The sequence below is a fragment of the Nycticebus coucang genome, chromosome 16 (assembly GCF_027406575.1).
Source record: "Nycticebus coucang isolate mNycCou1 chromosome 16, mNycCou1.pri, whole genome shotgun sequence".
Taxonomy (NCBI): Eukaryota; Metazoa; Chordata; class Mammalia; order Primates; family Lorisidae; genus Nycticebus; species Nycticebus coucang.
In genome coordinates, this window is record NC_069795.1 from 70,677,112 (window position 1) to 70,700,193 (window position 23,082).

The 23,082-nt window shown below is 36.0% G+C and overlaps 1 protein-coding gene across 1 annotated transcript in view; it reads left to right on the forward strand.

Annotated features, from left to right (window-relative positions):
• STXBP5L (syntaxin binding protein 5L) overlaps nucleotides 1–23,082 on the forward strand; it is a 412,846-nt gene that overhangs the window by 385,719 nt on the left and 4,045 nt on the right. Inside the window, exons 23-25 of the mRNA XM_053565493.1 lie at nucleotides 6,204–6,564; nucleotides 19,220–19,385; nucleotides 21,945–22,056. Coding sequence (XP_053421468.1) covers nucleotides 6,204–6,564; nucleotides 19,220–19,385; nucleotides 21,945–22,056 — 639 coding nt within the window. The remainder of the gene's footprint in view (nucleotides 1–6,203; nucleotides 6,565–19,219; nucleotides 19,386–21,944; nucleotides 22,057–23,082) is intronic.

Consider the following 23,082-nt stretch of genomic DNA (forward strand, 5'->3'; position numbering starts at 1 on the left):
AGGTTCCAGTTTCTCCATATCCCTTTAATACATGTCTTTGTTTTATATATATATATATTCCTAATAGGTGTAAGGTAATATCTCTTCATGATTTTGATTTGTATTTCCCAGATGATTGGTGACACTGACCATCATTGCATATATGTTGGCCATTTGTATATCTTCCTTAAAGAAATGTCTATTTAAGTCCTTATCCCATTTGTTAACAAAACTCTGGGTTGCTTTTTTTAAAAAGATAAACAAAATTGGTAACCTTTGGGTAGACTAATAAAAAAGAAGACTAAGATCAGAAACAAAAAAGGAGATACAACTGAAATCACAGGTAGAAAAATGATCATAAGAGGCTTTTGTGATCTATTTGCCAACCAACTGGATACTTTAAAAGAAATGGACACATACCTAGAAACATCTAACTAACTTATAAAGAAGGAAGTAAACAGACCATAACTAACAGATTGAATCAGTAGGCAAAACCCTTCTAACAGCCAGGTAAGATGGCTCATACCTATAATCCCAGCTTCTTGGGAGGCTGAGGCAGGAGGATTTCTTAAGCCTAGTTTAAGACCAACTTGAGGGACAGAACAAAACCCCATTTCTTAAAAAAATTAAAAATAATAAAATGAAAAGCATACTTTTCTGTTTTAAGGAATCTTTTTACATTCTTATCAATAATATGGAAATTTGAATGCATTAAATCATTGGATGTTAGAGTTGGAGAGCACTTATAACACTGTTTTTCAACTTTTTTTTTTAATGTCACAGCACACTTGAGTCTATAGTTACACTTCTGCAGCACACTTAAATTACATTGATCAAAAAAAGAGTAAAAAAAGAATATACTTACTATGCTTTGTACTTCTTTTTTTTTTTTTTTTTTTTCTTTTTTTGGTAGAGACAGAGTTTCACTTTATGGCCCTTGGTAGAGTGCCGTGGCCTCACACAGCTCACAGCAACCTCCAACTCCTGGGCTTAAGCGATTCTCCTGCCTCAGCCTCCCGAGTAGCTGGGACTACAGGCGCTCGCCATGCTTTGTACTTCTTTTGAAAATAATTAATGATCTTTAAAATTTTTCACAGCACACCTAAAATCCTCTCATGGCATATCAGGCAAACAGAATCCTCTCACAACTGTGGCAGACCAGTTGAAAAATCATTGACCTGGAGATTATCTGTTCCAATAGCTATCACTTCAGTCTGTATCAGAATTACTTAGAGGATTTATTACAACACAGATTATTGAGTTCCACACCCAGGAGTTCTGATTTAGTAAGCAGTTTGCACTTTGAATAAGCTTCCAGATAATGCTGATCGTAAAAGCGATACCTTACTTGCCCCTATTGTCTACTGATCTATTATAGTTTCCTTATTCATAATTAATAAAATGGTGTCCCAGAAAGGATAAATAACATGCTTCAGATACGCAAGAGAATGAACTAGGTCTGAGGCTTAGTTTCTTGAATCTCAATTCATCAGACTTTCTAATCTATTACACTGTGTTCCTCTGTTTTGTAACCTGATCACTTTCATCTTCTCAGTAAGAAAGTTATCAAGGCTGGAGAGGTGGCTCACCCTTATAATCCTAGCACTCTGGGAGCCTGAGGCAGGTGGATTGCCTGAGGTCAGGAGTTCAAAATCCCATCTCTAAAAATAGCCGTGGGGTTGTGGCAGGCATCTGTAGCCCCGGCTACTCTGGAGGTTGAGGCAAGAGAAATCTCTTGAGCCCAAGATTTTGAGGTTACTGTGAGCTATGAAGCCATGACACTCTAACAAGGGTAACAGAGTGAGACTTTGTCTCAAAAAATAAAGTTATCAGCCATACCAAAGACATTCTACTTGCGATGAATTGAACTAACCTCCCCAAATCTTGCCATATTAACCTTAAAAGCCCACAGAGACTTTGGAATCTGTCACAAGGAAATCAATCAGGGAAGCAAAGATTCAGACAATTATAACAACATTATACTACTAATAAAATTGGCTCTTGACTTTCCCCATTCTCTCCCTGTTTCTTACCTTGTCATCTCTGTTCTTTATCTAAGACTTTTCTTCGTTTCCTTCTTCACTTTTTCCTCTAGTTCCTACTGGTTTTGTTGTGTTTTTAAATCTAATCAAATAGAAAATCCCTTTTAAAAATATTTAAAAAAATAAAATTGGCTATAACCAAAATGTTCAATCATGAAAGATTGGTGAAAAAATAACACAGAATATAACATAATAGGATATTATACAACCGTAAAAGATAAAATTTTAAAATAATTTTTAATCATAGCATCATGGTTAAAAGAAAAAAACTTGATTTGAAATAGCACAATAAATGATCATAGTTTAAAAGGATCATTTTATTTAAGATATGTAATACATAATATATAGCATAGCTTGGAAAAGTACTTGGACAGGTTAACAATGGTGATAAGATTATGAATCGGTTTTATAATATCCTTGTCCATATCTTGTCTGATAACCATTTACAACTTTTATTTTAAAAGATATATTAGGAGTTACAGAGATTGGTGGTGATGATTACACAGCAATATGAATGTACTTAATAACATTGACTGTACAGTTAAAAATAGTTAATATGGCAAAATTTCTATTATCTATATTTTACCACAATTTAAAAAATGAAAAAAAGTCTATTAAGAGAGAAGTGGAAGGAAAATCTTTTAAACTGAAGGAACCCGTGGAACTGTCTATAGTTCAGTTCACATAGACTTGGATGTGATATTTTCTTTATCTGAAAATACTTCTTCAAAATTCTAAGTCTGAATCTTTGAATCTGGTCAGTTCAGGTTTGGTTTTGCTTATTTGTTTTCCTGTGAGTATTTTTCCACCTATATCCATTTTCTTAACTTTGGGTATAGTGTTCATTTAATAGATTATCAATTATGCCTATTGTGATGTAGTTAGATTGTCTATTATACTCTACTTAGAATATTACTCCTTTTCTTAGATGTCTTATAGTATGTTGGAAAAGACAAGATAAATTCATGTAATAATAGCACAAAGTAATATATACTGAAGATTCAGATATATTCATAGCTGGCTTTATGGACATGTGATCTGTGCAGATGCACAGGGCTCCCCTCAAAGAAGGCCCTCTGCTTAGTTTAATGGTCTGCTCTCACACTCTTAATAACTTATTTTTAAGTTTGTGCTTTGTAAATGAAGATCAGTGGGACAATGGGACATGCAAGTGGGTAAATGGCTTATGTTAGGGGTTCAACATACAGATTTGGAGGATTATACAACCATTCAGTCCATCCATAACACCTTCTTATCTATTTAAAGTGTAGCCACCTTTTCCTTAGAGTACCTATCTCTTTTTCTGTATTAGGTTTTTTTTGGTTTTTTTTTTTTGCAGTCTTTGGCCTGGGCCGGGTTTGAACCTGCTACCTCCAGCATATGGAGCCGGCGCCCTACTTCTTTGAGCCACAGGTGCCGCCCTCTATATTAGGTTTTTTCTTCGTACATATTCTATCTATCTTATTTATAATTACTTAATATATCTCATGTAATTATTTATCATGTATAGTCTGTCTCTACCATACAAAACAAGTTCTGTGTATGGAAGGGTAAAATTGACAGTGGTAAATACGTAACAGAGAATGGCTTGGGGAAAAAAAAGAGTGGGAAGAAATGTTTTTTGTCTCTTCAAATCCCCCCATGTTTTTTAAATCTAAAACTTGCATCCCTGCCTCAGGCAGTAGTTGGGAGTGGCAGGGAATGTCTTTTATTCTTTGTGCAGCAGGCATAGCTCAAAGGAATTCCTTGTGCAGAGGTTGTGAAAACATTTTAGCTGAAGACAGGATGAATCTGTGAGATTCAACAATCATGAGATTGTTTTAGCCCAAGAAGGGATTATGGGATTAACAAGAACCTTTAAAAGCTCTGTGCTTCTGTTCAGAAGGGGGATGCTGATATTTTTTGAGACAAGAGTATGCCAGCCTCCTCACTTGCTGACAAATTTATAATCTCTTTCCTTTTTAAAAGAAAGAAAGGAAATTCTATTAAAGCAGAGATATTTGAATGTTTTATTTACTACTGTATTTCCTTATGCTTAAAACAGAGTCTAGAACACATAGTAAGTTCTTAATACTAGAAATATTTGTTAATTGAATGTGTCCAGGTTACAGTGGGGAAGGCTGGTTATTTGGAAAACTAGAGTAAAGTAAACTTCTAGCCAGTGAAACCTCCTTTAAGAGGAAAGTTCCTCATTGACAATGTGGTGAATTATTTACTATAAACTAACCTAATATCTTATTATCCAAACCATAAGTTTAATCTTTCTTTATACCAAAATGTATTTCTGAAATAGTACAGCTTATAATTTATATTTATTCAAGTCTTTTTTTTCCAGTTAGGAAAGATGAAAAGTAGATTCATAAAATATAATAATACATGGTTGGAAAAATGTAATATCTAATGAACAAAATATAATGAAGCCCTAAACCTAATGAACAGAATGTAATCAAAGCATTTTTTTACAACAAATTAGGAAGCACAACAGCTGTTTTGTCAAGGGCAACTTATTGAGAAGCTCATTTTGATGCTGACAGCTTATATGTGCTAGGTATAAGTAAAATGGCTTCTAAAATGTGAATTTCTTATCTTTTTAACCTGCTGCTGGCCATCTCCAAATCAGGGATGCAAAGACATTTATACTTAGAAAAGTCTTTACATGGCAGGTAGCTATGAAAGTGTAGTTTCACAAAATAGCGGAACCTGGATCAATTCTAATTAAAGCTTTCTTCATAGTGTTTTGGAATTATATTTTCTTCGTGCAGGATTGAGGAAGACGTTCTTTTATACATTGACCCTGAGACTGAAGCACCTAAACCTCTACTCCCCTGTCCTCTTCAGTTATCCTTACAGGATGTTGACAGGTTTCTTAGTTTTAAGAATTTAAAAACACAACTGAGATGTTAGATAATCCAAAGGTATTCTTTTGAATTTGATAAATTTTAAGTATTTTAAATTATAAGTAAAGTACTTTCTAAGTAATTCTATTTTTAAGTTACCCCTCCCTTTTCCAGTCTCCGTCACAAGTATACCCTTAAGATATATCAGCCTAAGTTAAGGCACTTACTCTCTCTACATGATATCAAAGGACAAAGGAAAGAAAGGGCTGTTAGGGCACTAAGGAGGGAGAATCTGGAAATGTGTGAAGGTCAAAATAGCCCAGGTTTCCGCCTAAACTTCTTAGTTCATTGTCCTCCAAAACTAGTGAAAGTCACTTACAGGTAATAATCTAGCATAGATATTCAACTTTGGAGAATACAGGTGAGTTAAAACTCTTTTTCTGGACAAAGATGCATAAGTCTGCCTAAGAGCTAGTGGTAGTTGTTTTGTCTTTTTCATACAATTAAAATTGTTAGCATGAACTCTAGACATTGAAACTTCATGAAATTTATTCTGAGTGTTCAATAAGAAAATAAGAAAATATCCAGGCCAGTGGCTCATGCCTGTAATCTCAGCACGTGGGAGGCCTAGGCGGGTAGATTGCCTGAGCTCATAGGTTCAAGAGCAGCCTGAGCCAGAGAAAGACCCTGTCTCTAAAAAAAAAATAGCCAGGCATTGTGGCGGGTGCCTATAGTCCCAGCTACTAGGGAGACTGAGGCAAGGGGATCACTTGAACCCAAGAGTTTGAGATTGCTATGAGGAAAGATGCCATGGCACTCTTCCAAGGGTGACCAAGTGAGACTCTGTCTCAAAAGAAGAAAGGAAGGAAGGGAGGGAGGGAGGGAAAATAAAATTAGATGATGTGATTTTTTTCAAATAAGTTGAAGTTATTTTAATTAATAAAAATTATATATTAAAAAAATTCTCTTTTCAAAGGAATTTTTAGGGAGACAGTATAGTATAATGAAAGAATCCTAGATTAAAAATCAGCAAACATGTCTTCTAAGCTCTGAACTAAAACTAACTTGCTATGTGACCTGGCCCACGTCTTAGAATTTTTTCTGATCTGTTTTATTATTAATATAATGAGAGGATTTGATAAGTTGATGCCTTAGGTTCTTTTCAGACTTAACATGATATGATTCTAAGTTATTGTAACAGATGAACTAAAAAATGTACTAATTTATGAACATTGAGCCAATATTATGATACTATTGGTATAAATTATCATAATATAAAGCTTTCATTGCCCATATATGCTTTAAAATTTTTTCACATGCCAGTGATATGAAATTGTTTTTATAGGTACATTTCTCTCACTGAAAGGAGCTGTACTAACATTCTCCTGTATGGACCGAACTGGTGGATTAATGCAACCACCATATGAAGTTTGGAGGGATCCAAACAATATAGATGAAAATGAAAAATCATGGAGAAGGAAGGTAGTCATGAACTCATCCTCTGTATCCCAAGAAGCAGGAGATCATCAGTATACAATAATCTGCTCAGAAAAACAAGCCAAAGTCTTCTCACTGCCTTCTCAGACTTGCCTTTATGTTCACAACATCACTGAGACATCTTTTATACTGCAAGCAGATGTGGTGGTCATGTGTAACAGTGCCTGTCTGGCATGTTTTTGTGCTAATGGACATATCATGATAATGAGGTACTTGCCTTCTTTATAAATTATTTGGTGATCACAACAATTTCAGCAGGATACAATTATGAATAGCATGTGTAATGTGCAAGATGTTATCAGTAAGCAACCTGAGGTCATTGTTTTGTTGTGTTTGTAAATGTTTTATTGTTTAACTGTTTAGTAAGAGTTTTGTTTATTTTGTTTTTGCTAGAAATGTGTAGCATTGTGAATGACATATATTTTTTAATTAACACCAAGAAATGTAAGAAAAGAATTATTTCTCTTTCATATATTCATTCTACAAACATTTATTGAGCATATATCATATCCCAGATGTAATAGTAGGCACTGGAAATAAAAGATGAATAAGCTAAAATGAAAAGAAGTTAACTGTTACTTTTACTATGATTTCATTAATTCCCCAGTTAATAAACATACTATTGAGCATATATTATCTCCCAGATGCAATAGTAGGCACTGTCATTCTTTTTTTTTTCCTTACCAAATATGATCTCTTCTTTATTCAATAAATGTTTAAATAGTTTTATACTTTGAGTTCACCTAAACAGATAACATTTATCTAATACTTAGTTTTCTAGGAATTTTATAAAGTCTCTGCATCATATATGTATGAATTAAGTAAAACCTAATTATTTAATAAATCTCAAATTATATTGCTAGGATAATTATCCCTTTTTGTTTTCCAACGTGGCATTGAGTTTTTACAGTAATAATCTTTATTTTTTTTATTAAATCATAGCTGGGTACATTAATGCGATCATGGGGCAACATACACTGGTTTTATAGACCGTTTGACACATTTTCATCACACTGGTTAACATAGCTTTCCTGACATTTTCTTAGTTATTGTGTTAAGACATTTACATTCTACATCTACTAAGTTTCACATATACCCTTGTAAGATGCACCGCAGGTGTAATCCCACCGATCACCCTCCCTCCGCCCACATTCCCTCCTCCCTCCCCTCCCTTTCCCCCTTCCCTCTATTCTTAGTTTATAACTGGGTTATAGATATCATGTGAAAGCTATAAATTAGTTTCATAGTAGGGCTGAGTACACAGGATACTTTTTCTTCCATTCTTGAGATCCTTTACTAAGAAGAATATGTTCCAGCTCTATCCATGTAAACATGAAAGAAAGAGGTAAAGTCTCCATCTCTCTTTAAGGCTGCATAATATTCCATGGTGTACATATACCACAATTTATCAATCCATTCGTGGATCGATGGGCACTTGGGCTTTTTCCATGACTTAGCAATTATGAATTGGGCTGCAATAAACATTCTGGTACACATAACTTTCTTATAATGTGATTTTTGGTGTTCTGGGTATATGCCTACTAGAGGAATTATAGGATTGAATGGCAGATCTATTTTTAGATCTCTAAGTATTCTTCAAACATCCTTCCAAAAGGAATAAATTAATTTTCATTCCCACCAGCAGTGTGGAAGTGTTCCCTTTTCTCCACATCCACGCCAAAATCTCTGGTCTTGGGATTTTGTGACATGGGCTAATCTTACTAGAGTTAGATGATATCTCAAAATGGTTTGATTTGCATTTCTCTGATGATTAAAGATGGTGAACATTTTTTCATATGTCTGTAGGCCGTGCACCTGTAACTATAAGAAGTTTCTATTCAAGTCCCTTGCCCAGCCTGCAATGGGATCACTTGTTCTTTTCTTGCTTATATGTTTGAGTTCTCTGTGGATTCTGGTTATTAAACCTTTGTCGGAAACATAACCTACAAATATCTTCTCCCATTCTGATGGCTGTTTGCTTGCTTTACTTACTGTGTTCTTGGCTGTGCAGAAGCTTTTTAGTTTGATCAGTCCCCAGTAGTGTATTTTGAAGCTGCTTCTATTGCCTGGGGCGGGGGGGGGGTCCTCCTCATAAAATACTCACCCAGACTGATTACGTCAAGGGTTTTCCCTGCACTCTCTTCTAGTATTTTTATAGTTTCATGTCTTAAGTTTAAATCTTTAATCCATTGAGAGCCTATCTTAGTTAATGGTGAAAGGTATGGGTCCATTTTCAGTCATTTACAGGTTGCCAGCCAGTTCACCCAGCACCATTTGTTAAATAGGGAATCTTTTACCCACTGAAAGTTTTTAATAATTGGCTTGTCAAAGATCAAATAATGGTAAGTACGTGGATTCATCTTTTGGTTCTCTATTCTGTTCCAGACTTCTACTTCTCTGTTTTTGTGCCAGTACCATGCTATTTTGATCACTATCAATTTATAGTATAGTCTGAGGTCTGGTAGTGTGATTCCTCCTGCTTTATTTTTATTTCTGAGTAATGTTTTGGCTATTCAAGGTTTTTTCTTATTCCATATAAAACAAAATACTATTTTTTCAAGATCTTTAAAGTATGACAGTGGAGCTTTAATAGGGATTGCATAAAATTGTATATTGCTTTGGGTAATATGGACATTTTAACAATGTTGATTCTTCCCAGCCATGAGCATGGTATGTTTTTGCATTTGTTAACATTCTCAGCTATTTCTTTTCTTAGAGTTTCATACTTCTCTTTATAGAGATATTTCACGTCCTTTGTTAGATAAACTCCCAAATATTTCATCTTCTTTGGTACTACTGGGAATGGAATAGAGGCCTTAACTGTTTTTTCAGCTTGACTATTGTTGGTATATATAAAGGCTACCAATTTATGAATGTTGATTTTATAACCTGAGACTCTGCTGTAGATGGCCTCTATCAGTTTAAGAAATGTCCCTTCTATACCAATTTTCTTAAGTGTTCTGATCATGAAGGGATGCTGGATATTATCAAAAGCTTTTTCTGCATCAATTGAGAGAATCATATGGTCTTTGTTTTTTAATTTGTTTATGTGCTGAATTATACTTATAGATTTACATATATTGAACCAGTCTTGAGATCCTGGGATAAAACTGACTTGGTCATGATGTATAATTTGTTTGATGTGTTGCTGGATTCTGTTAGGATCTTGTTGAATATTTTTGCATCTACATTCATTAGTGATATTGGTCTATAATTTTCGTTTCTTGTTAGGTCTTTTCCTGGTTTGGGGATCAGGGTGATGTTTGCTTCATAGAACGTGTTGGGTAGTATTCCTTCTTTTTCTATACTTTGGAACAGATGGAGTAATATAGGTACTAGTTCCACTTTAAAGGTTTGGTATAATTCTGACATGAAGCCATCTGGTCCCGGGCTTTTCTTTTTAGAGAGATTTTTGTATGGTTGATGCTATTTCCGAACTTGATATGGGCCTATTCAACATTTCCACTTGATTCTGGCTAAGTCTTGGAAGGTGACGTGCTTCCAAGTATCAGTCAATTTCCTTCAGATTTTCATATTTCTGAGAATAAAGTTTCTTGTAATATTCATTAAGGATTTTTTGAATTTCTGAGGAGTCTGTTGTTATTTCATCTTTGTTGTTTCTGATTGATGAGATTAGAGATTTTACTCTTTTTTTCCTGGTTAGGTTAGCCAAAGGTTTATCTATTTTATTGACCTTTTCAAAAAACCAACTTTTTGATTTATTGTTATCTTGTATAATTCTTTTGTTTTCAATTTCATTTAATTCTGCTCTAATTTTGGTTATTTCTTTTCTTCTACTGGGTTTGGGGTTGGAATGTTCTTCCTTTTCCAGTTGCTTGAGATGTCCCATTAAGTTGTTAATGTCTTCTCTTTCCGTTCTCTTGAGGAAGGCTTGCAGTGCTATAAATTTCCCTCTTAGGACTGCCTTTGCAGTATCCCAGACGTTCTGATAATTCGTGTCTTCATTGTCGTTTCTTTCCAAAAATTTTGCAATTTCCTTCTTACTCTCATCTGTGACCCAACTATCATTCAGCATAAGGTTATTTAACGTCCAAGTTTTTGTCTGAGTATGCAGATTCGTGTTGTTACTGAGTTCAACTTTTATTCCGTGGTGGTCCGAGAAGATGCAAGGAATAATTTCTATTCCTTTAAATTTACTGAGGCTAGACTTGTGACCTAAGATGTGATCGATTTTGGAGTATGTTCCATGGGCTGATGAGAAGTATGTGTATTCAGTTTTGTTGGGATGAAATGTTCTGTAGATTTCTGCTAAATCTAAATGTTGGATGGTTAGGTTTAAATCTAAAATTTCTTTGCTCAGCTTCTTCTTGGGGGATCTGTCCAACACTGCCAAAGGAGTGTTGAAATCTCCGACTATTATGGAGCTGGAGGAAATCAAGTTGCTCGTGTCTGTTAGAGTCTCTCTTATAAATTGAGGTGCATTCTGGTTGGGTGCATAAATATTAATAATAGAAATCTCATTATATTGAGTATTACCCTTAACAAATATGAAGTGACCATTCTTATCCTTTCTTACTTTTGTTGGTTTAAAGCCTATTGTGTCTGTAAATAGAATTGCAACATCTGCCTTTTTTTTTTTTTATTAAATCATAACTGTATACATTGATATGATCATGGGGCATCATATACTCACTTCATAGACCATTTGACACATTTTTATCACAGTGGTTAACATAGCCTTTCCGGCGTTATCTCAGTTACTGTGCCAAAACCTTTACATTCTACATCTACCAAGTTTTGCAAATACCCCTGTAAGATGCACCACAGGTGTGATCCCACCGATCCCCCTCCCTCTACTCACCCCCCCCTTTCCCACTTCCCCCTATTGTTAAGTTGTAACTGGGTTATAGCTTTCATGTGAGAGCCCCAAATTAGTTTCATAGTAGGGCTGAGTACATTGGGTACTTTTTCTTCCATTCTTGAGATACTTTACTAAGAAGAATATGTTCCAGCTCCATCCATGTAAACATGAAAGAGGTAAAGTCTCCATCTTTCTTTAAGGCTGCATAGTATTCCATGGTATACATATACCACAATTTATTAATCCATTCGTGGATCAATGGGCACTTGGGCTTTTTCCATGACTTAGCTATTATGAATTGGGCTGCAATAAACATTCTGGTACAAATATCTTTGTTATGGTGTGATTTTTGGTCTTCTGGGTATATGCCCAGCAGAGGAATTACAGGATTGAATGGCAGATCTATTTTTAGATCTCTGAGTGTTCTCCATATATCTTTCCAAAAGGAATGTATTAATTTGCATTCCCACCAGCAGTGCAGAAGTGTTCCCTTTTCTCCACATCCACGCCAACATCTCTGGTCTTGAGATTTTGTGATATAGGCTAGTCTTATTGGAGTTAGATGATATCTCAAAGTAGTTTTGATTTGCATTTCTGCAACATCTGCTTTTTGCTGATCACCATTTGCCTGAAATATGGACGACCATTCTTTCACCCTGAGTCTATATTTATCTTTTAAGGTAAGATGTGATTATTGTATGCAGCGAATATCTGTCCTGAGTTTTTGTATCCAGTCAGCTAACCTGTGTCTCTTTATAGGACAGATTAAGCCGTTCACCTTAATGGAGAATATTGATAAGTCTGGTAAAATTTTGGGTATTGAGTTTTTCGAAAGTCCAGTGGACATTTTTAATCCTTTTGCCACTGTGGAAGTTGGAGATTGATCAAAAGTTTCTGAGTGAGTTTACTTTTGTGATAGAGGATTGGGCTGGTCATTATGGAAGATAGGTCTGAGAATATCCTGAAGAGCTGGTTTGGTTATGGCAAATTTCTTCAACATATGAATGTCATTAAAGTATTTAATTTCTCTGTCATAAATGAAACTCAGTTTAGCTGGATACAGGATCCAGGGTTGCAAGTTATTTTGCTTTAGGAGATTAAAAATCGATGATCACCCTCTTCTGGCTTGAAAAGTTTCAGCCGAGAGATCTGCAGTCATTCTAATATTCTTCCCTTTGTAGGTAATGGATTTCTTACGTCTGGCTGCTTTCAGAATTTTCTCCTTCATATTAACTTTAGTGAAGTTAATTATGATATGCCTGGGTGATGTGTTATTGGGATTGAGTCATGCTGGGGTTTTGAAACTGTCTGCTATGTGAATTTCAGAATCTCTTGGCATGTCTGGAAAATTCTCTTTCATAATGCCTAGTGAGGCCACTTCATCGCTTTCAAGGATTCCAGTGAAGTGGATATTAGCCTTCTTCCAATTATCGCAGAGCTCTCTGAGAGAATGAACCATTTTTGCTCTCCATTTCTCTTCCTCTTTGAGAGTTTGGGAGCATTCAAAGGCTTTGTTTTCAATGTCGAAATCTTTTCTTCTGCTTGCTCCACTCTGTTACTGAGGGATTCTACTGTATTTTTCAGATCTTTGAGGGCTGAAAATTCTTGCTTCAGTGCATCAAAATCTTTGGTGGTTTTGTCTTTAAATTCATTAAATTCTTGAGACAACTTTTGAATTTCTCCTCGAATTTCTGATTCCAACTTTTGAATTGCTGCTCGAATTTCTAATTCCAAATTTTCCTCCATTCTATTAATCTTGTTTGCAATCCAAATTCTGAATTTGATTTCTGACATCTCGGCCAGCTCTTTATGAATGGGATCTTCAGTTACATCTACCATATCTTTCCTTGGTGGGGTTGATCTATTCTGGTTATTCATGTTACCAGAGTTTTTCCGCTGATTCTGCCCCATGATTGTTTTACACCATTTGATTTTTCCCCTGGAGCTTTGTCAACAACTCGTACAGTGCTATGGCCTGAGAATCTGGGGACCTGTTTGGTGTGGTGGGGCTAAGTGGTTCTGTCTTGTTTTCAGCTGGTCTCTGTTCGACCCTAATGAAACAGCTACTCTGGGTTGAAGTCTCAGCTGTGGAGAAATACCAGCAATTAAGTCACCCCGCCCCCCACAGGCAACAATTGGAAAAGGAAAATCAAACCTTCCTATAACCATACACCCAGGGCACCACGTGAATAGTCCTCAGGCGATTGGCTCAGTTCAAAAGGTCCAAATCAATTGTCTCAGTCAGCACCTGTCTCGGGTGGGAAAGTTTAAAAGGTCTCTGGCAACTGGATCACAGGGGTCTGGTGACTATTCTGATATGGCTTGCTCCAGTGCTCCATGGAGTCAGGAGGACCCACCCAGCAATTAGATGAGTCTGGAAAGGTTGATGCATCCTTCCCCAGTCACTGTGACCTCTGTCACACCCAGTCAGTCACTGATTGTCCTGCAGGGCTTTGACCCAGTTTCCTGTAGTGAATAGATACTCCAGGGGTTTGCACCTGCCTGAATCACAAGGAAATCTATTTCTGCTCAGCCAGGCCACTGCACTCTGCCTCTATCTAGCAGAGGGAGGTGAGGCCTGACAACCTCAGGCGCTTGATGGAGGCTGGGGGGTGTTCACTCAGTTCTAGCCCCGCCCCTGATTGATGTTACTGATTGAACAGAACATAAGAACTTTGCGAGAATTTGTTTCTGTCCCTGCTAAATTCCCCTGCAGAAGAGAAGCTGTTTTGAGTTCCCACATCCTGCGCCTCAGGCCCTGTCTTTGCTCCTACAGGTTTGTATTCAGTTACCTGTCAGTTCTAGCCTCCTGTCTTCCTTTGTCTATAGGGTGACTATCCCCTCAGGGCCGGGTGCATCTTAGGCTCAGTAAAGCGGTCTCCTCTGGGTCAGCCCCGCCCTGGGAACTTACTGGCTCTGCGCGTGGGTTTCTAGTCCCTGCGCTCCACCACACCAGCACCACCTCAAGCAAACCCTTTACTCACGGGGCCCGCATTTCCATCCCAGATCTGTTCCGTGGTGGTTGCCACCAGAGTAGGTGCCTGCCCGGCCTCCTCTGGTTGCCCAGGGAGACAGTGGGTGTGGCTTCAGAATATCCAGGAGTGAGCCCTATTGTTGCTAAAAGACAGCTGCTGCTCTGCACCTTGGGGCACCGCCACTCCTGTGTGGTTCTCTCTCAGCCAACCATCCTCTCCTCACTCCTGTGCTGTAGAGTCAGCACTGACCAGCTGCAGTTTAGGCCCATTCCACACCCCTGGAGAAATCACCCAAGAGTCTGGGACAGGCCTCCAGACCTCAGAGTGAGAGTGGAGGGGAGTGCTGGGAGCTCAGAGTTACAGGTAGAGAATATATACATTTTTATGCCTGGCAGGCGAACGCCGTGGCACCCTAGTAGGGGAAGTAGGTCCGGTTTTTAGAGGGTTTCTCCTGTGGAGTGTAGAGGGAGGACCTTTGAACTCCTCTCATTTGTTTGTGGGGCACTCCATGCCATTCTCATGAGGGAGGGGACTCCTGTCCGCTTGGTGATGGCGTTTGTACCTTTTGTTTGTATCCTTGGGGTCTCAGCTCGCCTCAGCGGGGTTGATGTGCGTTCTTCAACCTTCTCTCTTGGTGCAGCTCTAATCCACCAGGTTACTTGCTAAATTTCTGTCCTTTAACTCTCCTCCTGGATGGGAGCCTCTGTGGAAAGCTGGCTTTGGTCAGCCATCTTGTCTCTGCCCCTACACTGTCATTCTTTTTAATATCTCACCTATTTCCAAAAATCATTCAGGCAGTTAAGCATTATACCAGACCTGTGAAGGATATAACAATTAGTAAATCGTGGGCCTAACCTTTAAGAATTTTACTACCTAATTGGGGAGATAAAACAGGTACACAAGTAATTATTCCACAAAGAAAATGTAAATTCCAACAGAGGCAATATGGGATTGAATTTTCTAGTCACAAACTAAGTCCCTGGAGTTCAAAGTCATAGGATAGTTGAACATGTATTATAAAAGAAGAGTTATTAGAAGGAAAGTAACCTCAGAAATAGATTGAGCAAATTATTGAGGACCTTGAATGTCAGGCTAAGAGTCTGGCATTACTCATTAATAGGAAAATGGATTTTACAGCAGGCAGTCAATATTATCTAGCTATAATACACATGGAAGGAGAGTTAGGATGGGCTTTTAAACTGGAGATGTTGCTATAAGGAAAGAAAGGAGTGAACAGGTGTGAGGGATAATGGAGGGAAACTTAATGCAAAGCTAATTGGTTTGAATTATAATGGTAGTTGTTAAATTTATGAGTTAAAAGAGAACTTAAAGATTAAAAAAACTCTTTGGAACTTGAATAACAGTTATGCCATGAACAGATAGCAAAGCTAAAAACATTTGGATAAACTGATACTTTGAAGTTTAGAAAGAAATTAAGAATGAATATTTGAAAGTAATTTAAGGTCTGAACTCTTAGAAAAATATAAGCAAAAGATCCAGCTTTGAAAATTGTCTATGTAAATGAATTATTAAAAGTAATTACAGTGAATGAGATCATCAAAAACATTAATATAAAAAGAAATGAGACATAGATTGATCTGAAGACAGAAATTTGGGAGTATCTCTACATTTATGTAGTAGAAAAAAAGAAGGAGATCCAACAAAGGAGACTGAGGAGTCATTAGACAGGTAGGGAAAGGACCAGAATGGTATAACTTCATGAAAGAAAAAGGAAAGATTATCAAAACAAAGTAGGTGGCCAATAGATAATAAAATATAGCAGAGAAGTTGAAGAATTCGGGTATGAGAAAAAACACTAAATCTTGTAACTAGTAGGATATTAATGATCTTTGAGAAAGCAAATCTTAGTAGCATGGTAGAAGGAAAAGGTATTTTGAAGGGGATAAGAAGCAGTGGCATAAATCAGGGGTTGGCAAACCAAATCTCACGTGCACCCCTCTGATTCTTAGCCTGTAAGATAGAATGGCTATTTTTTAAACAGTTGAAAAAAATCAAAGAGATTTCATGATATATGAAAACTGTACTAAATTCAAATTTCAGTGTCCATAAATAAAATTTTTTGAAACATAGCCACAGCCATTTATCTATTGGCTGCTTTTGCATAACAAGGCAGAGCTGAGTAAGCTACAAGAAAGGCTATACAGCTTATAAAGCCTAAAATATTTACTATTTGGCCCTTTACCCCTGGTATCAATTATTCTCTCAGGAAGTTTTGTGGGAAAGAAAGACAAGCAAGTAGTTCAAGAATGAAACTAGGTTTTGAGAGGAATTTGTAGTAGGTTTTTTGTTTGTTTTTGGTTTTGATAGGAAAGACGAGCAGGTTTGTAAGTAGTGAAGGAGAAAGTTTTGAAAAAATAAAAACAATCATTTTATGGTTTCTTCTTTCTCTCTTTATCTGGTTTTCCCTTTCTCAAACTATTTTTAGAAATTTCCAGTGAAGGCCATTTCAGTCTTGTTTGAAAATTATTTAACTTCTAGATATTCCATAGTTTTGAAAAAAAAAATGTGTGTATATGTGTGCGTATGTGTATGAAAATCTTGTACATGTACACATACACCTTCTCTTCTCCTAAGCTAGCATTTAGTCACTCAAAATTTATTTTATATTATTAAACTATTATGTCACAATTGGAATTTTATCTTGTTAGTTATTATTTATCCTATGTTTGCCAAATTTTAATATTTTTTGATTTCTCAAATGGTATTATGTATATCCCCCCCCCCCCAAACAACTTGTATTTGCATGCATATGTGCTGCCATTTACATTTATGGAGAGATGGTTCTTGGGGAAATGAAAAACAAGAGAGAATTTTAAAAGCAACAGAAATCGTTGATAAGACAGTAATCTATCTTTCTCTATTTTTTGTAAAAGCTGCTCTTCTTGAAAATAGCTACTTTGGTATTATGTCATAGTAGAAGCTCCTCCTGTATTCCTGAGGATCCTCAAAAATATTTTAAAAGGAAATAATTTGGACATGGTTTTAGTAATACATATATAAAAATATGGGTAGGAGATAATTATATGTACTCTGCTGTGTTCATTTTCCCATGTTGGGTATATTTTCAGAGTATTTCCGTACCCTATCAGAATGCAACCAACTATCGGGAGCCCAGTCTTCTCAAGTTCTAGGTTTACAAGAGATGGCAGGTATCTAAGGATTGCTTAGGTCCTAAGTACCCTGACCTAGAAAGGCAAGTATAAAAATGGAGAAAGATACAGGAGGCTTATCTATATGTTAATTCTCAAACTGGTCTATTATAGCCATTTTTTGTAAGAATCATCTTTAGTTACCTAACTCGACTTTATTGAAGTGTCCTGCATAAAAGGAAATTTTCTTTTTTTCAACATTAAAAGCAATTGTTCCCTAGCAATTTACTTGTTCTTTCTCTTTTCCTACCTTCAGTGATTACACCTTTTTCTTTTTCTTGGATTACTTTTGTTATGCAACATAGATAATATAACCTGTCAGAAAAGGCAGTAGAAACCCCTTCCTCAAGCCCACCCATTAATTTGACTAAATCTATCATAGAAGTCTGTTTAACTGGGTTTTAGACTCATCCTAAGGAGTTTACTTACCTGAAGCACTATAACAGACAATTTTTCGTATCTTTTTCTTTTCCCCCTTCAATTTTATAACTCTTTTAGATACACATGTATTAGATAATTTGTTGTTTATACCAAGTCTCTAGAATCCAGTGTGTAATTTACATGTACAGTACATCTCAATTCAGACTAGCTATATATCAGCCTCCACATATGGTTAGTGGCTCTCATATTGGGTGGCAGAGAGCTAGAACCTCAAGAAAATGTTATATGGTAAACTTCTAGGGCTCAAAATACTTCAAAATACTTTGATCAGAAAAATCAGTACTTTTTTCTTAAGGCACTGGTTTTATGATCTAGGATAATTTGAAATCATTGTGCACACTTAGAATCAAAATGATTTTAAAACTTGAGATTTAATTACAAGTTTATATGTTTTTTTTCCTTTTGGCATTAGAGGTGTGATTAAAAAGCAATGAGACTGATTTTCTTCAGTAGTCTGAAAAACTGGTTCTAATGATGGTATCTGAAGAGATTCTGATAAATATTTTAGCAAAATTATTATTTACAACATTAGTATAAGCATATAGCCATGGGGTAAGACAATTCAGATGTGTGGTGTTTATTTAGATGTGCAAATTCTTTTCTGAGATGAGTCTCACTTTTTTGCCCCCAATAGAGTGCCAAGACCTCATAGCTCACAACAACCTCCAGCTTTTGGGTTTAGGCAATTCTCTTGCCTCAGCCTCCCAAGTAGCTGGGACTATAGGAACCCACCATAACACCTGGCTACTTTTAGAGACGGGAGTCTCACTCTTGCTCAGGCTGGTCTCGAATCTGTGAGCTCAAGCAATCCACCTGCCTCGGCTTCTGAGAGCTGGGATTACAAGTGTTGAACCACCACGTCCGGCTGGATGTGCAAATTCTGTTCTATTATTCCCTTACAGCCTTGGCTATATGTTTATTAATCATGCCTTTACTACAGTTGCCCTAAGTTATAGGTAATTTTCATTTCCTTTGTATAGAGTAAGTGAAGGAGTGGGTATCAAAGCCCTACTCAAAGGCTGAGCACAGTAAAGTGGACCCATTCCACATCTCTGTCAGTTCATGATATCCTCAGACTTAGGAGTTCTGCCTTAAAGTCAGATGATAGACCAAGTGTACACACAGATGCTTTCTCGCTATGATGTTTCTGATAAAACTAAAGGCTACAATCATATTGTAGGTACATGTGAAATGCTGCAAAAACTTCCCCTGAAATTTCTGGCAATTTAATCTTCAAGGACATTTGCTGAGGATCTTCATGGATTATGATAGAAGAACTTGTCCATAATTTTTTTGTATATATGATTTTATGTGGAATCCTAGTATATTACCACTGAACCTTACAGAGGATAAAAGAAACAACCACAATGAGATGGGATTAGAATTACTATTTTAATATAAGGATCTGCTTCTAACAACTTGAATGTGAAATGTGACTTTGCTTTTTTCCATTCAGCCTACCTAGTCTTCGCCCAATGTTGGATGTTAATTATTTGCCACTGACAGACATGAGGATAGCACGAACATTTTGTTTTACCAATGAAGGGCAGGCATTATACCTCGTCTCCCCTACTGAAATTCAGCGGTTAACATACAGCCAAGAAATGTGTGATAATCTACAGGTAGGTCAGGAGGTACATTTCCATTGCACAGGGTTGTTAAAAGAGAGAATAAGAGAGATGTCTAAAAGCTAAAATATTATTAGGTCAGACAATAAATACAATCTTCCTAGAACATGTTTTGAATATGTATAATTCATTATGATCATACCAACTTTTACTACAGTTCTAGGTGTGCAAAAAAAATAATAAGAGGGAAAAATATGAAGATCATTCATATTAATAGTTAATCTTTTTGTTTATTTTATTGTTTGTTTTCACCCATGGAGAATCTTCTGAAAGATCATAAATTCTCCCCCATGTAAGAAATATGTATGTACACACAAAATTTTGGATACAATTCAGAGAATTCATGGATTTCTCTGAACAAAGCTTAACTTTGATAAAAGGCCACACAAAACAAATACATATCCTATAGGTTAGAACTGGGCATTTGTTTTTCATAATAGCAGTTAGCATAGGCTAGAAACTGGATAGATATAAAAATCTATCAACCTCAGATAAGTAAGAATGGTCACATTCTTGTAAAAATTTATCTAGAAATTTAACTGTTTCAACACCCTCATTTTACAATAAGAAAACTAAAACCTATTCATTATAAAGTTTAAGAATATAAGCTCTGAACTATTCAAGTTGTATTTTAGCTCCCCCATTTGTGTGACTTTGGGTATTTTATCTACCTACATACTCTACCCTGTCAGAATTAAGAAATTCATATAAAGCACTGAGCACAGTGCCTAGATTATAGTAAGTTTTTTAAATAAATAATAATATTTATTGTTTTCCACAAAAATTTATTGGGTTTTTATTATATGTCTGGTCATTGGCTAGACTCCAGAAACACAATAATAAACAAGATGCAAGTCCCTACCTGCTAGTGTGGAGAGAGATCAGTAAACAGACCACTATAGTACTCTATGGAAACTACTATATATGGCTGTACCAGTGTTGGGGAGATATACATATAATAAGGGAATCTGGGTTGATGAGCAGGAGGGGATTGTTAGAGGAGGATTATGGGCACAATTAACTTCTGAAGACCAGGTGGTAGTTATCCAGGTAAATGGATGGCTGGGGATGAAAAAAGTAAAGATAGCTGAGAGAGGCATGTGAAAGCTTCAGGGTGAAGGAAAACACCAAGCAGGTGTAAAATCAGGAAGGAAAAAGAATGGAGGTATAGTGCTGGAGAATTAGCCACGAGTAGATCTTAGAGGCCCTTACTAAGTTCCTTTTTACAAGAGATCTAGCATTTATTTTGAGGGCACTAGGAAGTCATTGAAACATTTTAGTAAATTTGTTTATTAAAACAAATATTCTAGTTGTAGTATGGCAGTTGGTTTTGCAAAAGCAAGACTGAAGGAAGAAAGAACAATTAGAAAGTTTTTAAAAGACTTAAGCCCCCAAATTACAATGTCTTGTAAAATAAGGGAGCCAATAGTGAAAATGAAAAGTTAGAAGGTTCAAAAGCTTTGGTATAATCCCTTGGATTTGAGGATTATTTGATATAGGAGTGAGAGAAAGGAAGGAATTAATAATTATTTCTGGTTTTCTGGCATGGTAGCACTGACAGATAGTGCTACCATTTCCAGAGAGAAGGGCTTCAGGAGAAGAACACAGGTCTAGTGAATAGAGGTAGGGGGAAATGATGAAGTTAAAGTCATACTAGAAGTTCGTAGATAAACTAATATTAAATTACAGATCTCCTAGCTTTTGGTCTAAGTTCCTTACTGCACACTGAGGGTTTTTAAACCCTAGTCTGCTTTAGAAAGACCTGGAAATCAAGGTCTGGTAAAAATACAGACAACTAGAGCACTTCTTTGTAGATTCAGATTTAGTGTGTATAGAATACAGCCTGAAAATGTGTTTCCTTTTTTTAAATTATTTTTTGTAGAGACAGAGTCTTGCTGTGTTGTTCAGGATGGTCTCAAACTTCTGATCTTAAGTGATGCTCCAGCCTCTAGCCTCCTATAGTGCTGGGATTACAGGAATTTTTCCAGTCATTTTGAGGCTCAAATAGTGAGAACGATTGTACCTCACCATATAGTAGCTACATATTTTGACTCATTTAAATTACCTTGAACCATTTCATAATTTTGTACTCAATGTAAAAATAGATCCAACCTTTTTCCACATTCCACCAAAAACTTCCTATCTCATAAGAACCATGTTTGGTTCAGGAAAGGGAACCGGGATAGAAGGGAGGCTGTGGTAACTGAAAAAGGATCAGAAGTCTAGACTGGTAGTTATTGAGCACAGTGGAAATTATTATAATCCTAAAGTAAATATATTAGTTTCACATGCTTTCTAATAATGGAAGGGAAAACAGTAGAAGAAAAACAATTTTTTTTCAGGATGTTAAGTACCAGAGAAGGGAAGGAAAAGGAGACAAAGAAATAAATGTCAGAGAGAGAACTGTGAGCAAAGTAAAAATCATCAGGAAAATACATGTTAAACAGACTGTATTTTTAATGATGTGTTCTAACATACCACAGTGTTATATTTTTTTCTATTAATTTATATTTTCATTTCTGTAATGGTTTTTTTTCTTTGAATTTTGTATAGGACATGCTAGGAGATTTGTTTACTCCCATAGAGACACCAGAAGCTCAAAATAGAGGCTTTCTCAAGGGGCTTTTTGGTGGAAGTGGACAAACATTTGACAGAGAAGAGCTCTGTGAGTAAACTCCTGATTATAAAAATATATCTCAAAATAGGTCTATTTCTCTGTGTGCGTAACTTCATATAATATGTGATCTCAAATTCTAGAGTAGATTTTTGCTTTCTATCTTAAAATTTAAATATTTCCTTATGTGCCATAAGGAAAATTAATTTAGTGTACTAAACATGAATAAAATCATTCATCCATATTGGGGAATAGTTTAATAAGAATTATATGTATAACTCATACAAATAAAGAGCAGGTTAATAATATTCTATATTTATTAGTATTACAAGTAAGATCTACTTGTAAGTAAAGTAGATCTGCATGACAAGTTGAAGACACTCAATTATTAAACACTGGAAAAAAAATTTTTGAATCTGCCTCCCTTTAATCACTGCTGGAAAACTGATTCTATATTCCGAATACAAGATTTATCAGTGTATAGAATAAATTGTTAAAGTAAAATCTACCAGTGAGACTTTGATAAACAATAATTGAAAAATAGTAAGAAGATATTAGAGAGAACCTTTTCAGAGAAAAGAATATATTTTCCAAAATGTCTCACCACCATTTGGTCTTGCAGACCAAAGCTCTCTTTCTCGTGAACTTTTAACTCTACAAAAAATCTAAATGCCTTTATACAGTGGATATTATTTAGCCACAAAAAGCAACAGAATCTTGATACATGCTACAACATGGGTGAACCTTGAAAACATTCTGATAACGAAAGATCCCAGACAAAAATGACCACATAATATATAATTCCATTTATATTAAATGCCCAGAATAGACAAATTGAGAAAGACTAAAAGTAGATCAATGATTGCCTGAGGCTGGGACAAGGAGGGAATAGGAAGTAACTGCTAATGGATATGGGATTTCTTTTTTGGGATAAAGAATATATTCTAAAATCAGATACTGGTGGTGGTTATAGAAGTTTGTGAATATACTAACAACCAGTGAATTATAGACTTAAAAGGGCAAATTTCACAGAATATAAATTATACAGGGTGGACATAAAGTTCATGTGCAATTTAC